At 47.6% G+C, this 22,500-nt stretch overlaps 1 protein-coding gene and 1 long non-coding RNA gene across 15 annotated transcripts in view; one reads left to right on the forward strand and one right to left on the reverse strand.

The window, feature by feature from the left end:
- The window catches only part of oca2 (oculocutaneous albinism II), a 369,117-nt gene that overhangs the window by 305,078 nt on the left and 41,539 nt on the right, over positions 1-22,500 (forward strand). For all 3 annotated transcript variants that reach the window (XM_052467917.1, XM_052467907.1, XM_052467911.1), the window contains exons 20-23: positions 6,511-6,570; positions 8,609-8,713; positions 14,961-15,054; positions 19,449-19,542. In XM_052467917.1, the coding sequence (XP_052323877.1) occupies positions 6,511-6,570; positions 8,609-8,713; positions 14,961-15,054; positions 19,449-19,542 (353 nt within the window). The remainder of the gene's footprint in view (positions 1-6,510; positions 6,571-8,608; positions 8,714-14,960; positions 15,055-19,448; positions 19,543-22,500) is intronic.
- LOC127908749 (uncharacterized) lies at positions 832-5,351 on the reverse strand. 12 transcript variants are annotated; one of them, XR_008068347.1, is made up of 5 exons: positions 4,720-4,901; positions 3,642-3,886; positions 3,054-3,249; positions 1,731-1,877; positions 1,444-1,679 (listed from the first exon to the last, which is right to left on the reverse strand). It is a non-coding gene; the product is annotated as an uncharacterized LOC127908749 (long non-coding RNA). The 12 variants fall into 12 exon arrangements; XR_008068332.1 differs by having other exon boundaries at positions 1,731-1,926; XR_008068331.1 differs by having other exon boundaries at positions 1,731-1,975.

Raw genomic sequence — 22,500 nt, forward strand, 5'->3', positions numbered from 1 at the left:
AGGACAGACAGGACAGACAGGACAGACAGGATAGACAGGACAGACAGGACAGACAGGACAGACAGGATAGACAGGACAGACAGGATAGACAGGACAGACAGGAGACAGGACAGACAGGACAGACAGGATAGACAGGACAGACAGGACAGACAGGACAGACAGGACAGACAGACAGGACAGACAGGGACAGGACAGGACAGACAGGACAGGACAGACTGGACAGACAGACAGGACAGACAGGACAGACAGGGACCCAGGACAGAGGACAGACAGGACAGACAGGATAGACAGGACAGACAGGACAGACAGGATAGACAGGACAGACAGGACAGACAGGATAGACAGGACAGACAGGACAGACAGGATAGACAGGACAGACAGGACAGACAGGATAGACAGGACGACAGGACAGACAGGAGACAGGGACAGACAGGACAGACAGGATAGACAGGACAGACAGGACAGACAGGATAGACAGGACAGGATAGACAGGACAGACAGGACAGACAGGGACAGACAGGACAGACAGGACAGGGACAGGACGACAGGACAGACAGGACAGACAGGATAGACAGGACAGACAGGATAGACAGGATAGACAGGACAGACAGGACAGACAGGACAGACAGGATAGACAGGACAGACAGGACAGACAGGACAGTATCTGTCTCTTTCAAATAGATGTCTGAATTATACACTGTTTCTCTTCTCATGGTGAAATAGAGAATCAGCATTACAAAGTAAAGTATATCACATTGGATACATTTTTCATTCTTTAATCAGGGCCTGATTTAGACCTGGGACACCAGGTGGGTGATTCCCCTCTAATCAGGGACTGATTTAGACCTGGGACACCAGGTGGGTGATTCTCCTCTCATCAGGGACTGATTTAGACCTGGGACACCAGGTGGGTGATTCCCCTCTCATCAGGGACTGATTTAGACCTGGGACACCAGGTGGGTGATTCTCCTCTCATCAGGGACTGATTTAGACCTGGGACACCAGGTGGGTGATTCTCCTCTCATCAGGGACTGATTTAGACCTGGGACACCAGGTGGGTGATTCCCCTCTCATCAGGGACTGATTTAGACCTGGGACACCAGGTGGGTGATTCTCCTCTCATCAGGGACTGATTTAGACCTGGGACACCAGGTGGGTGATTCCCCTCTCATCAGGGACTGATTTAGATCTGGGACACCAGGTGGGTGATTCTCCTCTAATCAGGGACTGATTTAGACCTGGGACACCAGGTGGGTGATTCCCCTCTCATCAGGGACTGGTTTAGACCTGGGACACCAGGTTGGTGATTCCCCTCTAATCAGGGCCTGATTTAGACCTGGGACACCAAGTGGGTGATTCCCCTCTAATCAGGGCCTGATTTAGACCTGGGACACCAGGTGGGTGATTCTCCTCTAATCAGGGACTGATTTAGACCTGGGACACCAGGTGGGTGATTCCCCTCTCATCAGGGACTGATTTAGACCTGGGACACCAGGTGGGTGATTCCCCTCTAATCAGGGCCTGATTTAGACCTGGGACACCAGGTGGGTGATTCCCCTCTAATCAGGGCCTGATTTAGACCTGGGACACCAGGTGGGTGATTCCCCTCTCATCAGGGCCTGATTTAGACCTGGGACACCAGGTGGGTGATTCCCCTCTAATCAGGGACTGATTTAGACCTGGGACACCAGGTGGGTGATTCCCCTCTATAAGCAGGGCCTGATTTAGACCTGGGACACCAGGTGGGTGATTCCCCTCTAATCAGGGCCTGATTTAGACCTGGGACACCAGGTGGGTGATTCCCCTCTAATCAGGGCCTGATTTAGACCTGGGACACCAGGTGGGTGATTCCCCTCTAATCAGGGCCTGATTTAGACCTGGGACACCAGGTGGGTGATTCCCCTCTAATCAGGGACTGATTTAGACCTGGGACACCAGGTGGGTGATTCCCCTCTAATCAGGGACTGATTTAGACCTGGGACACCAGGTGGGTGATTCCCCTCTCATCAGGGACTGATTTAGACCTGGGACACCAGGTGGGTGATTCCCCTCTAATCAGGGACTGATTTAGACCTGGGACACCAGGTGGGTGATTCCCCTCTAATCAGGGACTGATTTAGACCTGGGACACCAGGTGGGTGATTCCCCTCTAATCAGGGACTGATTTAGACCTGGGACACCAGGTGGGTGATTCCCCTCTAATCAGGGACTGATTTAGACCTGGGACACCAGGTGGGCGATTCCCCTCTAATCAGGGACTGATTTAGACCTGGGACACCAGGTGGGCGATTCCCCTCTAATCAGGGACTGATTTAGACCTGGGACACCAGGTGGGCGATTCCCCTCTAATCAGGGACTGATTTAGACCTGGGACACCAGGTGGGTGATTCCCCTCTAATCAGGGACTGATTTAGACCTGGGACACCAGGTGGGTGATTCTCCTCTAATCAGGGACTGATTTAGACCTGGGACACCAGGTGGGTGATTCCCCTCTAATCAGGGACTGATTTAGACCTGGGACACCAGGTGGGTGATTCCCCTCTAATCAGGGACTGATTTAGACCTGGGACACCAGGTGGGTGATTCCCCTCTAATCGGGGACTGATTTAGACCTGGGACACCAGGTGGGTGATTCCCCTCTAATCGGGGACTGATTTAGACCTGGGACACCAGGTGGGTGATTCCCCTCTAATCAGGGACTGATTTAGACCTGGGACACCAGGTGGGTGATTCCCCTCTAATCGGGGACTGATTTAGACCTGGGACACCAGGTGGGTGATTCCCCTCTCATCAGGGCCTGATTTAGACCTGGGACACCAGGTGGGTGATTCCCCTCTAATCGGGGACTGATTTAGACCTGGGACACCAGGTGGGTGATTCCCCTCTAATCGGGGACTGATTTAGACCTGGGACACCAGGTGGGTGATTCCCCTCTAATCAGGGACTGATTTAGACCTGGGACACCAGGTGGGTGATTCCCCTCTAATCGGGGACTGATTTAGACCTGGGACACCAGGTGGGTGATTCCCCTCTAATCGGGGACTGATTTAGACCTGGGACACCAGGTGGGTGATTCCCCTCTAATCAGGGACTGATTTAGACCTGGGACACCAGGTGGGTGATTCCCCTCTAATCAGGGACTGATTTAGACCTGGGACACCAGGTGGGTGATTCCCCTCTAATCAGGGACTGATTTAGACCTGGGACACCAGGTGGGTGATTCCCCTCTAATCGGGGACTGATTTAGACCTGGGACACCAGGTGGGTGATTCCCCTCTAATCAGGGACTGATTTAGACCTGGGACACCAGGTGGGTGATTCCCCTCTAATCGGGGACTGATTTAGACCTGGGACACCAGGTGGGTGATTCCCCTCTAATCAGGGACTGATTTAGACCTGGGACACCAGGTGGGTGATTCCCCTCTCACCAGGGCCTGATTTAGACCTGGGACACCAGGTGGGTGATTCCCCTCTAATCGGGGACTGATTTAGACCTGGGACACCAGGTGGGTGATTCCCCTCTAATCGGGGACTGATTTAGACCTGGGACACCAGGTGGGCGATTCCCCTCTAATCAGGGACTGATTTAGACCTGGGACACCAGGTGGGTGATTCCCCTCTAATCAGGGACTGATTTAGACCTGGGACACCAGGTGGGTGATTCCCCTCTAATCGGGGACTGATTTAGACCTGGGACACCAGGTGGGTGATTCCCCTCTAATCAGGGACTGATTTAGACCTGGGACACCAGGTGGGTGATTCCCCTCTAATCAGGGACTGATTTAGACCTGGGACACCAGGTGGGTGATTCCCCTCTAATCAGGTACTGATTTAGACCTGGGACACCAGGTGGGTGATTCCCCTCTCATCAGGGACTGATTTAGACCTGGGACACCAGGTGGGTGATTCCCCTCTCATCAGGGACTGATTTAGACCTGGGACACCAGGTGGGTGATTCCCCTCTCATCAGGGACTGGTTTAGACCTGGGACACCAGGTGGGTGATTCCCCTCTCATCAGGGACTGATTTAGACCTGGGACACCAGGTGGGCGATTCCCCTCTAATCAGGGACTGATTTAGACCTGGGACACCAGGTGGGTGATTCCCCTCTAATCGGGGACTGATTTAGATCTGGGACACCAGGTGGGTGATTCCCCTCTAATCGGGGACTGATTTAGACCTGGGACACCAGGTGGGTGATTCCCCTCTAATCGGGGACTGATTTAGACCTGGGACACCAGGTGGGTGATTCCCCTCTAATCGGGGACTGATTTAGACCTGGGACACCAGGTGGGTGATTCCCCTCTAATCGGGGACTGATTTAGACCTGGGACACCAGGTGGGTGATTCCCCTCTAATCGGGGACTGATTTAGACCTGGGACACCAGGTGGGTGATTCCCCTCTAATCGGGGACTGATTTAGATCTGGGACACCAGGTGGGTGATTCCCCTCTAATCGGGGACTGATTTAGACCTGGGACACCAGGTGGGTGATTCCCCTCTAATCGGGGACTGATTTAGACCTGGGACACCAGGTGGGTGATTCCCCTCTAATCGGGGACTGATTTAGACCTGGGACACCAGGTGGGTGATTCCCCTCTAATCAGGGACTGATTTAGACCTGGGACACCAGGTGGGTGATTCCCCTCTAATCAGGGACTGATTTAGACCTGGGACACCAGGTGGGTGATTCCCCTCTAATCGGGGACTGATTTAGACCTGGGACACCAGGTGGGTGATTCCCCTCTAATCAGGGACTGATTTAGACCTGGGACACCAGGTGGGTGATTCCCCTCTAATCAGGGACTGATTTAGACCTGGGACACCAGGTGGGTGATTCCCCTCTAATCAGGGACTGATTTAGACCTGGGACACCAGGTGGGTGATTCCCCTCTAATCGGGGACTGATTTAGACCTGGGACACCAGGTGGGTGATTCCCCTCTAATCAGGGACTGATTTAGACCTGGGACACCAGGTGGGTGATTCCCCTCTAATCGGGGACTGATTTAGACCTGGGACACCAGGTGGGTGATTCCCCTCTCACCAGGGCCTGATTTAGACCTGGGACACCAGGTGGGTGATTCCCCTCTAATCGGGGACTGATTTAGACCTGGGACACCAGGTGGGTGATTCCCCTCTAATCGGGGACTGATTTAGACCTGGGACACCAGGTGGGCGATTCCCCTCTAATCAGGGACTGATTTAGACCTGGGACACCAGGTGGGTGATTCCCCTCTAATCGGGGACTGATTTAGACCTGGGACACCAGGTGGGTGATTCCCCTCTAATCGGGGACTGATTTAGACCTGGGACACCAGGTGGGTGATTCCCCCTCTAATCAGGGACTGATTTAGACCTGGGACACCAGGTGGGTGATTCCCCTCTAATCAGGGACTGATTTAGACCTGGGACACCAGGTGGGTGATTCCCCTCTAATCAGGTACTGATTTAGACCTGGGACACCAGGTGGGTGATTCCCCTCTCATCAGGGACTGATTTAGACCTGGGACACCAGGTGGGTGATTCCCTCTCATCAGGGACTGATTTAGACCTGGGACACCAGGTGGGTGATTCCCCTCTCATCAGGGACTGGTTTAGACCTGGGACACCAGGTGGGTGATTCCCCTCTCATCAGGGACTGATTTAGACCTGGGACACCAGGTGGGCGATTCCCCTCTAATCAGGGACTGATTTAGACCTGGGACACCAGGTGGGTGATTCCCCTCTAATCGGGGACTGATTTAGATCTGGGACACCAGGTGGGTGATTCCCCTCTAATCGGGGACTGATTTAGACCTGGGACACCAGGTGGGTGATTCCCCTCTAATCGGGGACTGATTTAGACCTGGGACACCAGGTGGGTGATTCCCCTCTAATCGGGGACTGATTTAGACCTGGGACACCAGGTGGGTGATTCCCCTCTAATCAGGGACTGATTTAGACCTGGGACACCAGGTGGGTGATTCCCCTCTAATCGGGGACTGATTTAGACCTGGGACACCAGGTGGGTGATTCCCCTCTAATCAGGGACTGATTTAGATCTGGGACACCAGGTGGGTGATTCCCCTCTAATCGGGGACTGATTTAGACCTGGGACACCAGGTGGGTGATTCCCCTCTAATCAGGGACTGATTTAGATCTGGGACACCAGATGGGTGATTCCCCTCTCATCAGGGACTGATGTAGACCTGGGACACCAGGTGGGTGATTCTCCTCTAATCAGGGACTGATTTAGACCTGGGACACCAGGTGGGTGATTCCCCTCTCATCAGGGACTGATTTAGACCTGGGATACCAGGTGGGTGATTCCTCTCTAATCAGGGCCTGATTTAGACCTGGGACACCAGGTGGGTGATTCCCACATAGGGTAATATTTGGATATCCCTGGTCTAGACGAATATAGGAAAACCAAGAAGAGGGGATATAGTTGAGACTGTTTCATATTTCAGCTCAGGAGCCTCCTTCTCACGGTCAAACCTAAACACTTTCTCTTCTGTCCCTTCCTATAGGCTTTGGCCCAGCTACAGCTCATCGACTATATTGGTGTGCAGACGGCCCTGCTCATAAAAGTAAGTTGAACTTTGTTTTACCTTTGTAACCTTCCACAAGCTTCCCACAATAAGTTGGGTGAATTTTGACCCATTACTCCTGACAGAGCTGGTGTAACTGAGTCAGGTTTGTAGGCCTCTTTGCTCGCACACACTTTTTCAGTTCTCCCCACAAATTTTCTATAGGTCAGATATTTATAAATATACACAAAGGTCAAATAAATATATATATATACACACACAGGTCAGATATATATATAGCACTTAAACAACACAATGTAACTCAAGTCAATCACACTTCTGTGGAATCAAACTGTCCACTTGGGAAGCAACACTGATTGACAATACATTTCACATGCTGTTGTGCAAATGGAATAGACAACAGGTGGAAATTATAGGCAATGAGCAAGACACCCCCAATAAAGGAGTGGTTCTGCAGGTGGTGACCAGACCACTTCTCAGTTCCTATGCTTCCTGGCTGATGTTTTGGTCACTTTTGAATGCTGGCGGTGCTTTCACTCTAGTGGTTGTATGAGGCGGTGTCTACAACCCACACAAGTGGCTCAGGTAGTGCAGCTCATCCAGGATGGCACATCAATGCGAGCTGTGGCAAGAATGTTTGCTGTGTCTGTCAGCGTAGTGTCCAGAGCATGGAGGCGCTACCAGGAGACAGGCCAGTACATCAGGAGACGTGGAGGAGGCCGTAGGAGGGCAACAACCCAGCAGCAGGACCGCTACCTCCACCTTTGTGCAAGGAGGAGCACTGCCAGAGCCCTGCAAAATGACCTCCAGCATGCCACAAATGTGCATGTGTCTGCTCAAACAGTCAGAAACAGACTCCATGAGGGTGGTATGAGGGCCCGACGTCCACAGGTGGGGCTTGTGCTTACAGCCCAACACCCTGCAGGACGTTTGGCATTTGCCAGAGAACACCAAGATTGGCAAATTCGCCACGGGCGCCCTGTGCTCTTCACAGATGAAAGCAGGTTCAGACTGAGCACATGTGACAGACGTGACAGAGTCTGGAGACGCCGTGGAGAACGTTCTGCTGCCTGCAACATCCTCCAGCATGACCGGTTTGGCGGTGGGTCAGTCATGGTGTGGGGTGGCATTTCTTTGGGGGGCCGCACAGCCCTCCATTTTCTCGCCAGAGGTAGCCTGACTGCCATTAGGTACCGAGATGAGCTCCTCAGACCCCTTGTGAGACCATATGCTGGTGCGGTTGGCCCTGGGTTCCTCCTAATGCAAGACAATGCTCAACCTCATGTGGCTGGAGTGTGTCAGCAGTTCCTGCAAGAGGAAGGCATTGATGCTATGGACTGGCCCGCCCGTTCCCCAGAACTGAATCCAATTGAGCACATCTGGGACATCATGTCTCGCTCCATCCACCAACGCCACGTTGCACCACAGGCTGTCTAGGAGTTGGCGGATGCTTTAGTCCAGGTCTGGGAGGAGATCCCTCAGGAGACCATCCGCCACCTCATCAGGAGCATGCCCAGGCGTTGTAGGGAGGTCATACAGGCACGTGGAGGACACACACACTACTGAGCCTCATTTTGACTTGTTTTAAGGACATTACATCAAAGTTGGATCAGCCTGTAGTGTGGTTTTCCACTTTAATTTTGAGTGTGACTCCAAATCCATACCTCCATGGGTTGATAAATTTCCATTGATAATTTTTGTGTGATTTTGTTGTCAGAACAATCAACTACGTAAAGAAATAAGTTTTTAATAAGAATATTTCATTCATTCAGATCTAGGATGTGTTATTTTAGTGTTCCCTTTATTTATTTGAGCAGTGCAGATACACACACAAGTGAGATATATATATATATACATACACACACAGGTCAAATATATATATATATATATATATATATATATATATACACATATATATATATATACACAGGTCAGATATATATATATATATATATATACACACAGGTCAGATATATATATATATATATATATATGTGTGTTACACAGGTGTGTATGTTTGGCTTGTCAACCCAGTGACTGAGCCCGAGGTGTCTGTCTCTCGTTATCTCCTCACCAGGCCGTGCCAGAAGAGCAGCGTTTGGCCATGGCCATCATCCTGGTCATGTGGGTCTCAGCTCTGGCCTCCTCCCTCATCGACAACATCCCCTTCACCGCCACCATGGTAAGAGAATGCACACTGTCTGCCTCACTGTCTGCCACACTGTCTGCCACACTGTCTGCCACACTGTCTGCCACACTGTCTGCCTCACTGTCTGCCTCACTGTCTGCCTCACTGTCTGCCACACTGTCTGCCACACTGTCTGCCTCACTGTCTGCCACACTGTCTGCCTCACTGTCTGCCACACTGTCTGCCACACTGTCTGCCACACTGTCTGCCACACTGTCTGCTACAGGGAGGGGAGGCACAGTGAACAGAGTGCATGACACGCTTCCATACTCTGTCACATGCAGCCACACACACACACACACACACACACACACACACACACACACACACACACACACACACACACACACACACACACACACACACACACACACACACACACACATTTGCACACAGGAACATTTACAACGCTGGTGGGCGTGGCCAAAGAGACCGCCTGGAGTTTGCTTAATGGTGTTGGCACTTGGATTGGAGCCGGTGCTATATGACATGAAATCAGAGGTATTTGGCAACGTGCGGCCTTTTAAAGAACAATGCATATCTAACCCCCATCTCTTTTCGGCCTTACGTTCCAACATTAGAAATGATGTTTTTGACCTTGGATAGAAGTACAGACAGAGGTTCAACATGGTCTGTCATACATCGCAGTTGGGGAGGCACAATAGGGAAGTAATGCTGCTTTGAAAGTTGAGAAATGTGTAACCCCACTTTTGAGAAATGGCCCTTGAAAAGCTTTGGTGAAGTTTTTACACTTCTTTCATCACACCCATTCAGCATCATTCACACCCTCTTAAGCCTTAGCCCCACCCATTCAGCATCATTCACACCCTCTTAAGCCTTAGCCCCACCCATTCAGCATTGTTCACACCCTCTTAAGCCTTAGCCCCACCCATTCAGCATTGTTCACACCCTCTTAAGCCTTAGCCCCACCCATTCAGCATTGTTCACACCCTCTTAAGCCTTAGCCCCACCCATTCAGCATTGTTCACACCCTCTTAAGCCTTAGCCCCACCCATTCAGCATCGTTCACACCCTCTTAAGCCTTAGCCCCACCCATTCAGCATCGTTCACACCCTCTTAAGTCTTAGCCCCACCCATTCAGCATCGTTCACACCCTCTTAAGCCTTAGCCCCACCCATTCAGCATTGTTCACACCCTCTTAAGCCTTAGCCCCACCCATTCAGCATCGTTCACACCCTCTTAAGCCTTAGCCCCACCCATTCAGCATCGTTCACACCCTCTTTAAGCCTTAGCCCCACCCATTCAGCATCGTTCAAACCCTCTTAAGCCTTAGCCCCACCCATTCAGCATCGTTCACACCCTCTTAAGCCTTAGCCCCACCCATTCAGCATCGTTCACACCCTCTTAAGCCTTAGCCCCACCCATTCAGCATCGTTGACACCCTCTTAAGCCTTAGCCCCACCCATCTCTTTAAAAATGTACATGTGAGGCCATGTGCTAAACAGAGTGAGTACAGCAGTGTAGTAAACAACCAAATATTAAGACTAAATAAAAATACACATGTAATGGATGTAAGATCAATAACAGTAGTGCCAATCATGTTGGAGGTCAATTAAATAATCAAACCATGTTTATGCTTTAAATATCAAGTGTAGTCACCGATTTATTTTAGAGATGACACATGAGATGGCAGCAGCTTTCCACCAAAGTGTTTGTGGGTGGCGTCCTGGTAACACGATGGCATTATCCTCTGCGTAGTTGTTGAAGTTGATGGAGTTCACCACTGAAGTTCACCCCTCGCTGCAAGTCCTCATGCTTCAGGTGTAACCTGTGCTTTCTTGGGTCAGCTCTCTTTCTGATGGGAGACATTAGACCATTCTCCTTGTATGACTGGTGGAGGAGAGACAGGTGTGTTCTACAGGTCTTTCTGATGGGAGGTATTAGACCATTCTCCTTGTATGAGCAGAGTCAGGTGTGTTCTTCAGGTCTTTCTGATGTTGAGGCATTAGACCATTCTCCTTGTATGAGCAGAGTCAGGTGTGTTCTTCAGGTCTTTCTGATGGGAGACATTAGACCATTCTCCTTGTATGACTGGTGGAGGAGAGTCAGGTGTGTTCTACAGGTCTTTTTGATGGGAGGTATTAGACCATTCTCCTTGTATGGCTGGTGGAGGAGAGACAGGTGTGTTCTACAGGTCTTTCTGATGGGAGGCATTAGACCATTCTCCTTGTATGAGGAGAGACAGGTGTGTTCTACAGGTCTTTCTGATGGGAGACATTAGACCATTCTCCTTGTATGAGGAGAGTCAGGTGTGTTCTACTGATGCTTATTAAAGACAAATTCAAGATGCGAATATTTTATCATTATTAGATGAGGCTTACCCAGACACACTTGTCTAAATTGATGGGTGATGTCAAAGAGAGGCTATAAACACCTCTCAGCCACATCTAGTTAAGTGGATGGGTCTCTATTTTCTAGACATGTTCATTAAATACAATAGATGGCTGTAATCAACATTTACATTTACATTTACATTTAAGTCATTTAGCAGACGCTCTTATCTGATGGGGACTTACAAATTAGTGCATACACCTTTGACATCCAGTGGAACAGGTTGCATCTAAATCTTTTTGGGGAGGGGGTGAGAAGGATTCTCCTTACTTACCCTATCCTGGTGGATTCCTTGAAGAGGTGGGGTTTCAGGTGTCTCCAGATGGGTGGTGATTGACTCCGCTGTCCTGGCGTATGAGGGGAGTTTGTTCCACTTTTGGGGGCCAGAGCAGCGAACAGTTTTGACTGGGCTGAGGGGAACTGTGTTCTACAGTGGTAGGGAGGCTGATGGGAGGTGGATGACGCAGTGCCCTTGTTTGGGTGTAGGGCCTGATCAGAGCCTGAGGTACTACAGGTCTTTCACAGATGGGAGGCAAGCACCATGGTCTGTAGCGGATGAGGACTGGAAGCCAGTGGAGAGAGCGGAGGAGCGGGGTGACGTGAGAGAACTTGGGAAGGTTGAACACCAGACGGGCTGCGGCGTTCTGGATGAGTTGTAGGGGTTTAATGGCACAGGCAGGGAGTTCTACAGAGTTGCAGTAATCAAGACGGGAGATGACAAGTGCCTGGTGGAGGACCTGCGCAGGTCCTGTTGACAGGTCTTTCTGATGTTGTAGAGCATGAACATTAGGACGGGACATTCTCCTTGATGTTAGTTGAGAACGACAGGGTGTTGTCCAGGATCACGCCAAGGTTCTTAGCGCTCTGGGAGGAGGACACATTGGAGTTGTACCGTGATGGCGAGACAGGTGTGGCAGGTCTTTCCCGGGAGGCAAGAGGAGCATTCGTCTTGCTGAGGAGTTCAGACAGGTGTGTTGTCATCCACACTGTATTTCTGCCAGGATGCAGAGACCATTCACCTGGTCATCAGAAGGGGAAAGGAAGATTAATTGTGTGTCGTCTGCATAGCAATGATAGGAGAGACCATGTGAGGTTATGACAGAGCCAGTTACTCCTGGTGTATGAGCGAGAATAAGAGAGGGCCTAGAACAGAGCCCTGGGGACTGAGTGGTGGAGCGTGGTGAGGAGACCATTCTCGCCACGCCACCTGAGGAGACCTGTCAGGTAGGACGCTCCAAGCGTCTTTCTGCGGGAGATGCCCAACTCGGAGAGGGTGGAGAGGAGGATCTGATGGTTCACAGGTATTCTGAAGGGAGCCGATAGGTCTAGAAGGATGACTGAGCAGAGGAGAGAGAGTGTGCTTTAGCAGTGCGGGCGCTTCCTGATACAGAGTATTAGACCATTCTCAGTTGAATGACTGTCTTGAAACCTGACTGATTTGGATCTAGAAGGTCATTCTGAGAGAGATATTAGAGCTGGCCATTCGGCACGTCATGAGTTTTGGAGAGAAAGAGAGAAGGGATACTGGTCTGTAGTTGTTGACATCGGAGGGATTCTGAGGGAGGTTTTTTCAGAAGGGGTGCAACTCTCGCTCTCTTGAAGAGGAGGGACGTAGCCAGCGGTCAGGGATGAGTTGATGAGGAGGTGAGGTAAGGGAGAAGGTCTCCGGAAATGGTCTGGAGGAGAGGAGGGGATAGGGTCTAGCGGGCAGGTTGTTGGGGGAGCCGTCACAAGACCATTTCATCTGGAGAGAGGGGAGAAAGAGGTCAGAGCATAGGGTAGGGCAGTGTGAGCAGAACAGCGGTGTCTTTGACTTAGCAAACGAGGAGGATTCGACCTTCTTTTCAAAATTGTTGAGAAGTCATCTGCAGAGAGGGAGGTGTGTTGTACAGGATTCAGGAGGGAGAGAAGGTGGCAAACCATTCTCCTAGGGTTAGAGGCAGATGCTTGGTTTAGAATGGTAGAAAGTGGCTTTAGCAGCAGGACAGAGGAGGAAAATGTAGAGAGGAGGGGTGAAAGGATGCCAGGTCATTCTGAGGGAGGCAGTTTTCCTCCATTTCCGCTTGTATGCCCTGGAGCCCTGTTCTTCTCGCAAGGGTCTTTCTGCCACGGAGCGGGAGGGGAGGACCAGCCGGCCTGGAGGAGGGGACAGGGTGTCAAAGGTCTTTCTGTGGGAGGAGAGGAGGGTTGAGGAGGCAGAATCAGGAGATGTTGGAGAAAGTTTTCAGAGGGAAGAGATGATAGGATGGAAGACCATTCTCCGGGGAGAGAGAGCGAAGGTTGGGACAGGTCTTTCTGATGGGGGCATTGGGAAGTGTTGGATGAGAGCGAGAGGGAAAAGGATACAAGGTAGTTTCTGACTGGGAGGGAGTTGCAATGAGGTTAGTGGAAGAACAGCATCTAGTAAAGATGAGGAGCGTATTGCCATTCTCCTTGTATGACTGGTGGAAGGAGAGAGGTGAGTTCAAAAGAGGTCTTTCTGAAGGGAGGCAGAGAGGAATGAGTCAAAGGTAGACGTGGGGAGGTTAAAGTCGCCCAGAACTGTGACAGGTGAGCCGTCCTCTGAAAGGAGGTATCAAGGCACCATTCTCCTTGATGAACTCTCCGAGGGAACCTGGAGGGGATAAATGATAAGGATGTTAAGTTGAAAGGGCTGGTAACTGTGACAGCATGGATTCAAAGGAGGCATAGACAGATGGGTAAGGGGAGAAAGAGAGAAAGACCACTTGGGGTGTGTTGTACAGGTGCCACCACCCCGATGGGAGAAGCTCTCGGGGTTGCGAGAACATTCTCCTTGGATGAGGAGAGAGCAGTAGGAGTAGCAGTGTTATCTGTGGTGATCCATTTTCCTTGTCAGTGAGAAGTCAAGGGACTGGAGGAGGCATAGGCTGAGATGAACTCTGCCTTGTTGGGGAGGCATTCCAGAGGACCACCTGGAACTCCGTGGTATGACTGGCTGGACCACCAGATTAGGGTGTGTTCCACGCGGTGTGGAGCGTTTGTATGGTCTGTGCAGAGAGGAGAGAACAGGGATAGACAGACACATAGTTGACAGGCTACAGAAAAGGCTACGCTAATGCAAGGAGATTGGAATGACAAGTGGACTACACGTCTCGAATGTTCAGAAAGTTAAGCTTACGTAGCAAGAGTCTTATTGACTAAAATGATTAAAATGATACAGTACTGCTAAAGTAGGCTAGAAACAACAACTTGATGGTTCATGTTATCATCAGGCGATGTGGAGTCTTTTGGTTAGACTTGTAGCAAGTTAGCCAAACCATAATCCCAACCCATACAGTAGCAATATAAATGATTGTAATAGCTAGCCACTATGCATGAAATGATGTAGTATGAATACACTTTAACTTGCAATGAAAACTCCTTTCTGACATTAGAAAAAGGTAGCTAGACGCGAACATGGATTAATGCTTCACGTCACGATTGGTTTTTGAAGATGTAATCCGAGGTTTTAAAAACAACAGACTTCTGTGTTCTCTTATTGACGACCTCCACATTTGTAATCAATTGGTCAGAATTGTCTCCATCTCCTTCTCATACTCTATTTCCTCCGGGCATTTCACTGATTTAAACTTCTTCCGTGACACCGTTGACCTCTGTTTCTTGCCCCGTCACTGTCATCCAAAAACTCTACAATGTCTGATTCAATTAAATACATTCAGCACAAATTCCATGACCAGTCCTGCATGATTGGTTGTTTCTATGCTTCCTGACCTCCCTTCCCTCACGTGACCAACCATCTCCTGTATGATTGGTTGTTTCTATACTTCCTGACTTCCCTGTTTGTTTTTCTCCAGATCATGTGACCAGCCATCTCCTGTATGATTGGTTGTTTCTATACTTCCTGACTTCCCTGTTTGTTTTTCTCCAGATCCCTGTCCTCATCAACCTGAGTCAAGATGCAGACGTCAACCTGCCTATCAAACCCCTTATCTTTGCACTGGCCATGGGAGCCTGTCTGGGAGGTGAGTTACAGACAGACAGTCAGACAGACAGATAGATGGACTGACCGACAGACAGACGGAACCACTCATCTTGGCCCAATCGAAGCCAATCTGGGATCCAGATAGTGGAGCAGGTGTTTACATTCCTGAATTTGATGTGGAGATACTTTATATATTATATAAAATAGATATAATATATATATTAACATTAATATAATATATATAATAACATGCATTCAATCGCCAAAGATAAACATTGGCAGCAGAATGGCCTGAATAGCTCAGTAAATTTCAACGTAGTACTGTCATAGAATGCTACCTTTTCAATAAGTCAGTTCGCTAAATCTCTGCCCTGCTAGAGCCGCCTCGGGAAACTATAACTGCTTTTATTGTGATGTGGAAATGTCTAGGAGCAACAACGGTGCAGCCGCGAAGTGGTAGGCCACACAAGCTCACAGAACGGGACCATCTGTCCTCAGTTGCAACACTCACTACGAGTTCAAAACTGCCTCTGGAAGCAACGTCAGTACAAGAACTGTTAGTCTGGAACTTCATAAAATGGGTTTCCATGGCCGAGCAGCCGCTCACAAGTCTAAGATCACCATGTGCAATGCCAAGCGTCGGCTGGAAGTGGTGTAAAGCTCGCCGCCATTGGACTCTGGAGTGGAAATGCGTTCTATGGAGTCATCAATCACAATTCAACATCTGGCAGTCCGACAGACAAATCTGGGTTTGGCATATGCCTGGACAACGTTACCTACCCGAATGCATAGTGCCAACTGTAAAGTTTGGTGGAGGAGGAATAATGGTCTGTGGCTGTTTTTTTCATGGTTCGGTCTACAGCATAGTAACTGAACGTTTGCTGGATCGGATCCCAGAGCTGACAAGGTAGAAATCTGTCATTCTGTCCCTGAGTAAGGCAGCTAACCCACTGTTTTCCTGGGCGCCTAAGACGTGGATGTCGATTAAGGCACCCCCTTAAATGCAGAAGACGCATTCAGTTGTGCAACTGACTAGGTATCCCCCTTTCCCTTCACTACAATGACATTCTAGATGACATTCAAACTCAGTTTGAGGAAAGCCACTTCCCATTTCAGCATGACAATGCCCTCATGGACAAAGCAAGATCCATACAGAAATGGTTTGTCGAGATCAGTGTGCAAGAACTTGACTGGCATGCACAGAGCCCTGACCTCAACCCCATCGAACACCTTTGAGATGAATTAAAATGTTGACTGTGAGCCAGGCCTAATCACCCAACATCAGTCCCCGACCTCACTAATGCTCTTGTGGCTGAATAGATGCAATTCCCTTCACAATGTCCTAACATCTAGTGGAAAGTCTTCACAGAATAGTGGAGGCTTTTTAGCAGTAAAGGGGGGGACCAAAACCATGTTAATGCCCATGATTTTGGAATGAGATGTTGGACGAGCAGAAGAATAACAGATGAACTGTCAGCATACTCAGTTGAACTGTTGGCGATTAGTAGTTGCCCTCCAGTGGGTGGAGGACACTCAACCTTTCAGAATTGTAGTAGTGCTCAGATTCCCTGTCCATTGTCTAATGGCAAATCTAATAGGATTGACCTACTGCGTGTAGTAGTGAGATTCTGCTGGGTCCCAGCCCATTCAGGTGTGGAAAGGAATGAAATTGCAGACCAGACAGGCAAACAGGCTTTAAAACGATATATAACTGATCTGTTCCACTGGGTAGAGGTGACCTTCCAAAGAAAGGTCATTCTGTTTCTAGCTCCTGAGCAACTTTGCAGTATTTTTAAACATTTTATTTTGTGTTATTTCTGATATTATTAGTCCAGAATTTTTCTTTGCGTTATTACATACAGACGGAAGTAACTTTTGGATATCAGAGCGACGATAACGTACCAGCGTTTCGACCAGAAATACAACTTTCCTGAATAGGATCCTTTGCTGGTACCCCCCAAGGCGATTTAAGTTATCCCACGGGATAGCTCCACGGGATAGCTCCACGGGATAGCTCCACGGGATAGCTTCACGGGATAGCTCCACGGGATAGCTCCACGGGATAGCTCCACGGGATAGCCCCACGGGATAGCTCCACGGGATAGCTCCAAGACAATGGTGAAGAGGTTTTCGGAGTGGAATTTTAGTCCGACTCAGGAGGTGTGTGCACACCGTCCACAGCTTCCGAGTATATTACTCGCTAACTTTCAGTCTCTGGACAATAAAGTAGACCAGCTCAGGGCGAGGATCTCCTTCCAGAGAGACATCAGGGACGGTAACATACTTACGAAATCATGGCTCGCTCCGAATATACTGTCCCCATCCATACAGCCAGCTGGGTTCTCAGTTCATTGCGCAGACAGGAATAAAGAACTCTCCGGGAAGAAGAAAGGCAAAGGTGTATGTTTCATGATTATCTACTTATTGTGTAATTGTAATAACATACAGGAAGTCCTTTTGTTCACCTGACCTGGAAAACCTCACAATCAAATGCCGACCCTATTACCTCCCAATAGAATTCTCTTTGGTTATAGTCACAGCTGTGTATGAATATTCTACTTCAAGACGGCTCTCAAGGAACTACACTGGACTTTGTGGAAACTGCAAATCCTAAGGCCCCATTTATTGTAGCTGAGGACTTTAATCCCTACCCGCTCGCCTAGCTAACATTAGCCAGCTCTCTAACGTCAGCGTTAGCCACCCAGCTAACGATAGCCACATAATTTGGAAGTCTTAACATATCATAAGTTTGCAAATTCGTAACATATCATACGAAACGGAGTGTCTCGGATTTATAATTTAAATATAAATAATTGCGTCACATTTTGAATGTTATTTTAATCCTTTCCTCAACCTCAAAAAAATATGCTCTTAATTTTTCCAAACACAAAAATGTCAACCCCTATAAAATTGTTTGAAAAGTTGCTTAAACGTGTAAAATGAAAATTGAAATAATAAAACACACGTTGTTCACCCTCTGGATACAATAAATGTGATATCTGCACAATACAGTTGAAACAAATGGATTATTTTAATTTTGATTTATGTATCATTTTTACATGTAACTATTTCTATTGGTGTTCTGTTGTTTGGGGCGGATATAATATTGTAACATTTTGCCACAAAACATTATTATTTGTCTCTCTAAAATCAAAATATATTTCAAACAAAATCATGTCTGTCTTTTCACCAGCGTATGGCATGATAATAGGTCGATCTTTCACAAGATGTGTTTTTCATTCATGTCAATTTGCCAAAATGTATAATAAAAATAAATAAATAAAACTCTTTCTTTACAATTAGAATAGCAGAATGTACCTGAAATCAATCAGTTTGTTTGTATAAAATACTGTGGTTCACAAATGTTGAATTAGTCAAGTCTGTTTTTGATTCCAGAGGAAGTGAGACTGTCACGTTCACAACTTTATAAATCTAATTTTAAAACTTGTGAGGTGACATGAGCACATAACCCGTATGACCACGCGATTTAAAACAGTTAACTTAGGGCTCCCGCATGAGACATAACCCGTATGACCACGCGATTTAAAACAGTTAACTTAGGGCTCCCGCATGAGACATAACCCGTATGACCACGCGATTTAAAACAGTTAACTTAGGGCTCCCGCATGAGACATAACCCGTATGACCACGCGATTTAAAACAGTTAACTTAGGGCTCCCGCATGAGACATAACCCGTATGACCACGCGATTTAAAACAGTTAACTTAGGGCTCCCGCATGAGACATAACCCGTATGACCACGCGATTTAAAACTGTTAACTTAGGGCTCCCGCATGAGACATAACCCGTATGACCACGCGATTTAAAACAGTTAACTTAGGGCTCCCGCATGAGATATAACCCGTATGACCACGCGATTTAAAACAGTTAACTTAGGGCTCCCGCATGAGACATAACCCGTATGACCACGCGATTTAAAACAGTTAACTCCCGCTAGCGCGACAACTTCCGGTGAAACTGGAGGGCGCGCAATTCAAATAAATAATCATAAATATTATGGATTTTAAACATTTATGTACGTCTGTGTCTTATATCGTCTGAAAGCTTCTTGTTAATTTGCACTGTCTGGTTTACAGTAGCTATTACAGCGAAAATATGCCATGTGATTGATTGAGGACGGCGCCCCACAAAATATTTTCCAACAGGTTTCATAAATTAACATATAATGATGAAATATTCACTTACTTTTTGAAAATCTTCCTCTGATTTGTCATCCAAAGGGTTCCAGCTATAACATGTCGTTTTGTTAGATAAAATCCTTCTTTATGTCCCTTCAGTTGGCGCCATCAATTTGAGTAATCCACAGGAACAGAAAACAAGATTGTTGTTCACAGTAGAATAAACAATACGCCCGTTTGTCTACTCTATCCATGTATTGAACATTTCACTGTTAACTCTTTGTTGTGTCCGTAGGAAACGGAACGTTGATTGGTGCGTCGGCCAATGTGGTGTGTGCAGGCATCGCTGAACAACATGGCTACGGCTTCTCCTTCATGGAATTCTTCAGGTTGGTGCTCCTCTGTAAAACCACACACAGTAGTTTCTGTGATAGTATTAAACACAAAAACTACGTTTTAAGTTTAAGTAGATAGGTCTGAAGTTGATAAAGGAAAATTCATATGAGCACCACAAAGCCTAATTTATCCATGCTCTAACAAGGCTTTCTTTTTATGTAGATTGTCTCATTGATAGTTGATATAATTGATAGTAGCTTGTCTCTGGGAGTTTGTTTACTCAAAGCCAGTGGCATGTCGTTAGTACAGATTGAAAAAAGCAAAGGGCCTAAACAGCTACACTGGGGAATTCCTGATTCTACCTGGATTACGTTTGATAGGCTTCCATTAAAGAACACCCTCTTTGTTCTGTTAGACAAGTAACCCTTTATCCACATTATAGCAGGGGGTGTAAATAAATAACACATACAGTTGAAGTGAGAACCAAAGGGGAGGCGCCACCCTGATGGAAAGATCACGTCAGTGACTCAACCCACACAAGTGACGCACCCCTCCTAGGGATAGCATGAAAGAACAACGTCCCTATGTACCAACGTCACTATGATAATGTACATTTAATGCAGCATTATGACGACTCAATGTCACAATGGTAGGGATTAACTGAGTTGGTCTTTCATGAGAGAGACCACAGGAAATAGAGCTTACACAATGATACAGACAGGAGAGAGACCACAGGAAATAGAGCTTACACAATGATACAGACAGGAGAGAGACACAGGAAATAGAGCTTACACAATGATACAGACAGGAGAGAGACACAGGAAATAGAGCTTACACAATGATACAGACAGGAGAGAGACCACAGGAAATAGAGCTTACACAATGATACAGACAGGAGAGAGACACAGGAAATAGAGCTTACACAATGATACAGACAGGAGAGAGACACAGGAAATAGAGCTTACACAATGATACAGACAGGAGAGAGACACAGGAAATAGAGCTTACACAATGATACAGACAGGAGAGAGACCACAGGAAATAGAGCTTACACAATGATAGACAGGAGAGAGACACAGGAAATAGAGCTTACACAATGATACAGACAGGAGAGAGACACAGGAAATAGAGCTTACACAATGATACAGACAGGAGAGAGACACAGGAAATAGAGCTTACACAATGATACAGACAGGAGAGAGACACAGGAAATAGAGCTTACACAATGATACAGACAGGAGAGAGACACAGGAAATAGAGCTTACACAATGATACAGACAGGAGAGAGACACAGGAAATAGAGCTTACACAATGATACAGACAAGATAGAGGAACAGGAAATAGAGCTTACACAATGATACAGACAGGAGAGAGACCACAGGAAATAGAGCTTACACAAGGATACAGACAGGAGAGAGACCACAGGAAATAGAGCTTACACAAGGATACAGACAGGAGAGAGACCACAGGAAATAGAGCTTACACAAGGATACAGACAGGAGAGAGACCACAGGAAATAGAGCTTACACAAGGATACAGACAGGAGAGAGTCATCCCTCCTCTCCTCCTCCTGGCCGTGTCATTGCGTAAGCACTTTCTTCTGTGGCCTTTGTCCTGTCCTGCTGTGCATCCTGGGTAAAAGAATATGGCTCAGCAGAAAGTGACGCACCTGTCTAAAGGTGACCTTGGCCTATAATGTTAAGAGAGTTTAGTCTCTTCCTGTCTCTAGGGATGACCTGTGTTTTTATGATGTGTCCTCTGACAGACCAGGTTAGGCACCATCCCGGCATTATGCAGGAAATTAACTTGTAGTGTGTATTCAAGGTTTAAAAAAGGCTTGTAATTTTCCACTTTTAAAAAAAAAATGTCAGAATTGATTGGTTCTAACGAAAAATGTATCAACCCATACAAGATGTCCACTTTTTATAAAACCACGTAGTCGTGCATATTTCACGATGCTGCACGATTCTGTTCCTGCTGTGAGAAACTGGGCAAATGAAGATCCTCGGTCGGTGTCTCAGCTGACATCTCTATTAATGTGTGGATCATTCCAGTCATGTTTTCTCAGAACCAATTTAAAGTTGGAATCAGCAGTTTGGACTTATAAATTCATTATATATATATATATATTTTTAAACTACATTGTTTCTTGAAGAATGTAATTTATATGATCTTATTTCAACTGCTGTACCCCATCAGAACCCAAAATAGAAGTTTGTTTTACTCCAATGTTTGTAAACAATGTAAATGTAAACAAACACGATTTAGCCTCAAAACATGCTTAAAAAAATGTTGAAAACTATCATCTTGATATCAGGAACGGTCAGCGCTTGTAACCAGAGGGTTATGAATTAGACAGTGGTAACATTTCTTCAGCCCCATCCCTCCAAAACACAGGCATGGTGACCGCTTTGTAAAGGTTGCCATTAAGGATTCTAGCTTTAATTGGATCCGTACATGATTGATGAACAATGTTTAGGGAACGTTATTGGAACGTTAGGGAATGTTATTGGAACGTTAGGGAACGTTATTGGAACAATCATGTAATAACGTCAATGCTATAACTTTGTGAGAGCATTGTGGGAATCTACCGACACAGGCTACTGACACGGGCTACTGACACAGGCCATAGACACGGACTACCGACACAGGCCATAGACACGGACTACCGACACAGGCCATAGACACGGGCTACTGACACAGGCCACCGACACAGGCCATAGACACGGACTACCGACACAGGCCACCGACACGGGCCATAGACACGGACTACTGACACAGGCTACTGACACGGGCTACTGACACGGGCTACTGACACAGGCCATAGACACGGACTACCGACACAGGCCATAGACACGGGCTACTGACACGGGCTACTGACACAGGCTACTGACACAGGCCATAGACACGGACTACCGACACAGGCCATAGACACGGGCTACTGACACGGGCTACTGACACAGGCCACCGACACGGGCTACTGACACAGGCTACTGACACAGGCCATAGAC

The sequence above is a fragment of the Oncorhynchus keta genome, chromosome 1 (assembly GCF_023373465.1).
Source record: "Oncorhynchus keta strain PuntledgeMale-10-30-2019 chromosome 1, Oket_V2, whole genome shotgun sequence".
NCBI classification, from domain to species: Eukaryota; Metazoa; Chordata; class Actinopteri; order Salmoniformes; family Salmonidae; genus Oncorhynchus; species Oncorhynchus keta.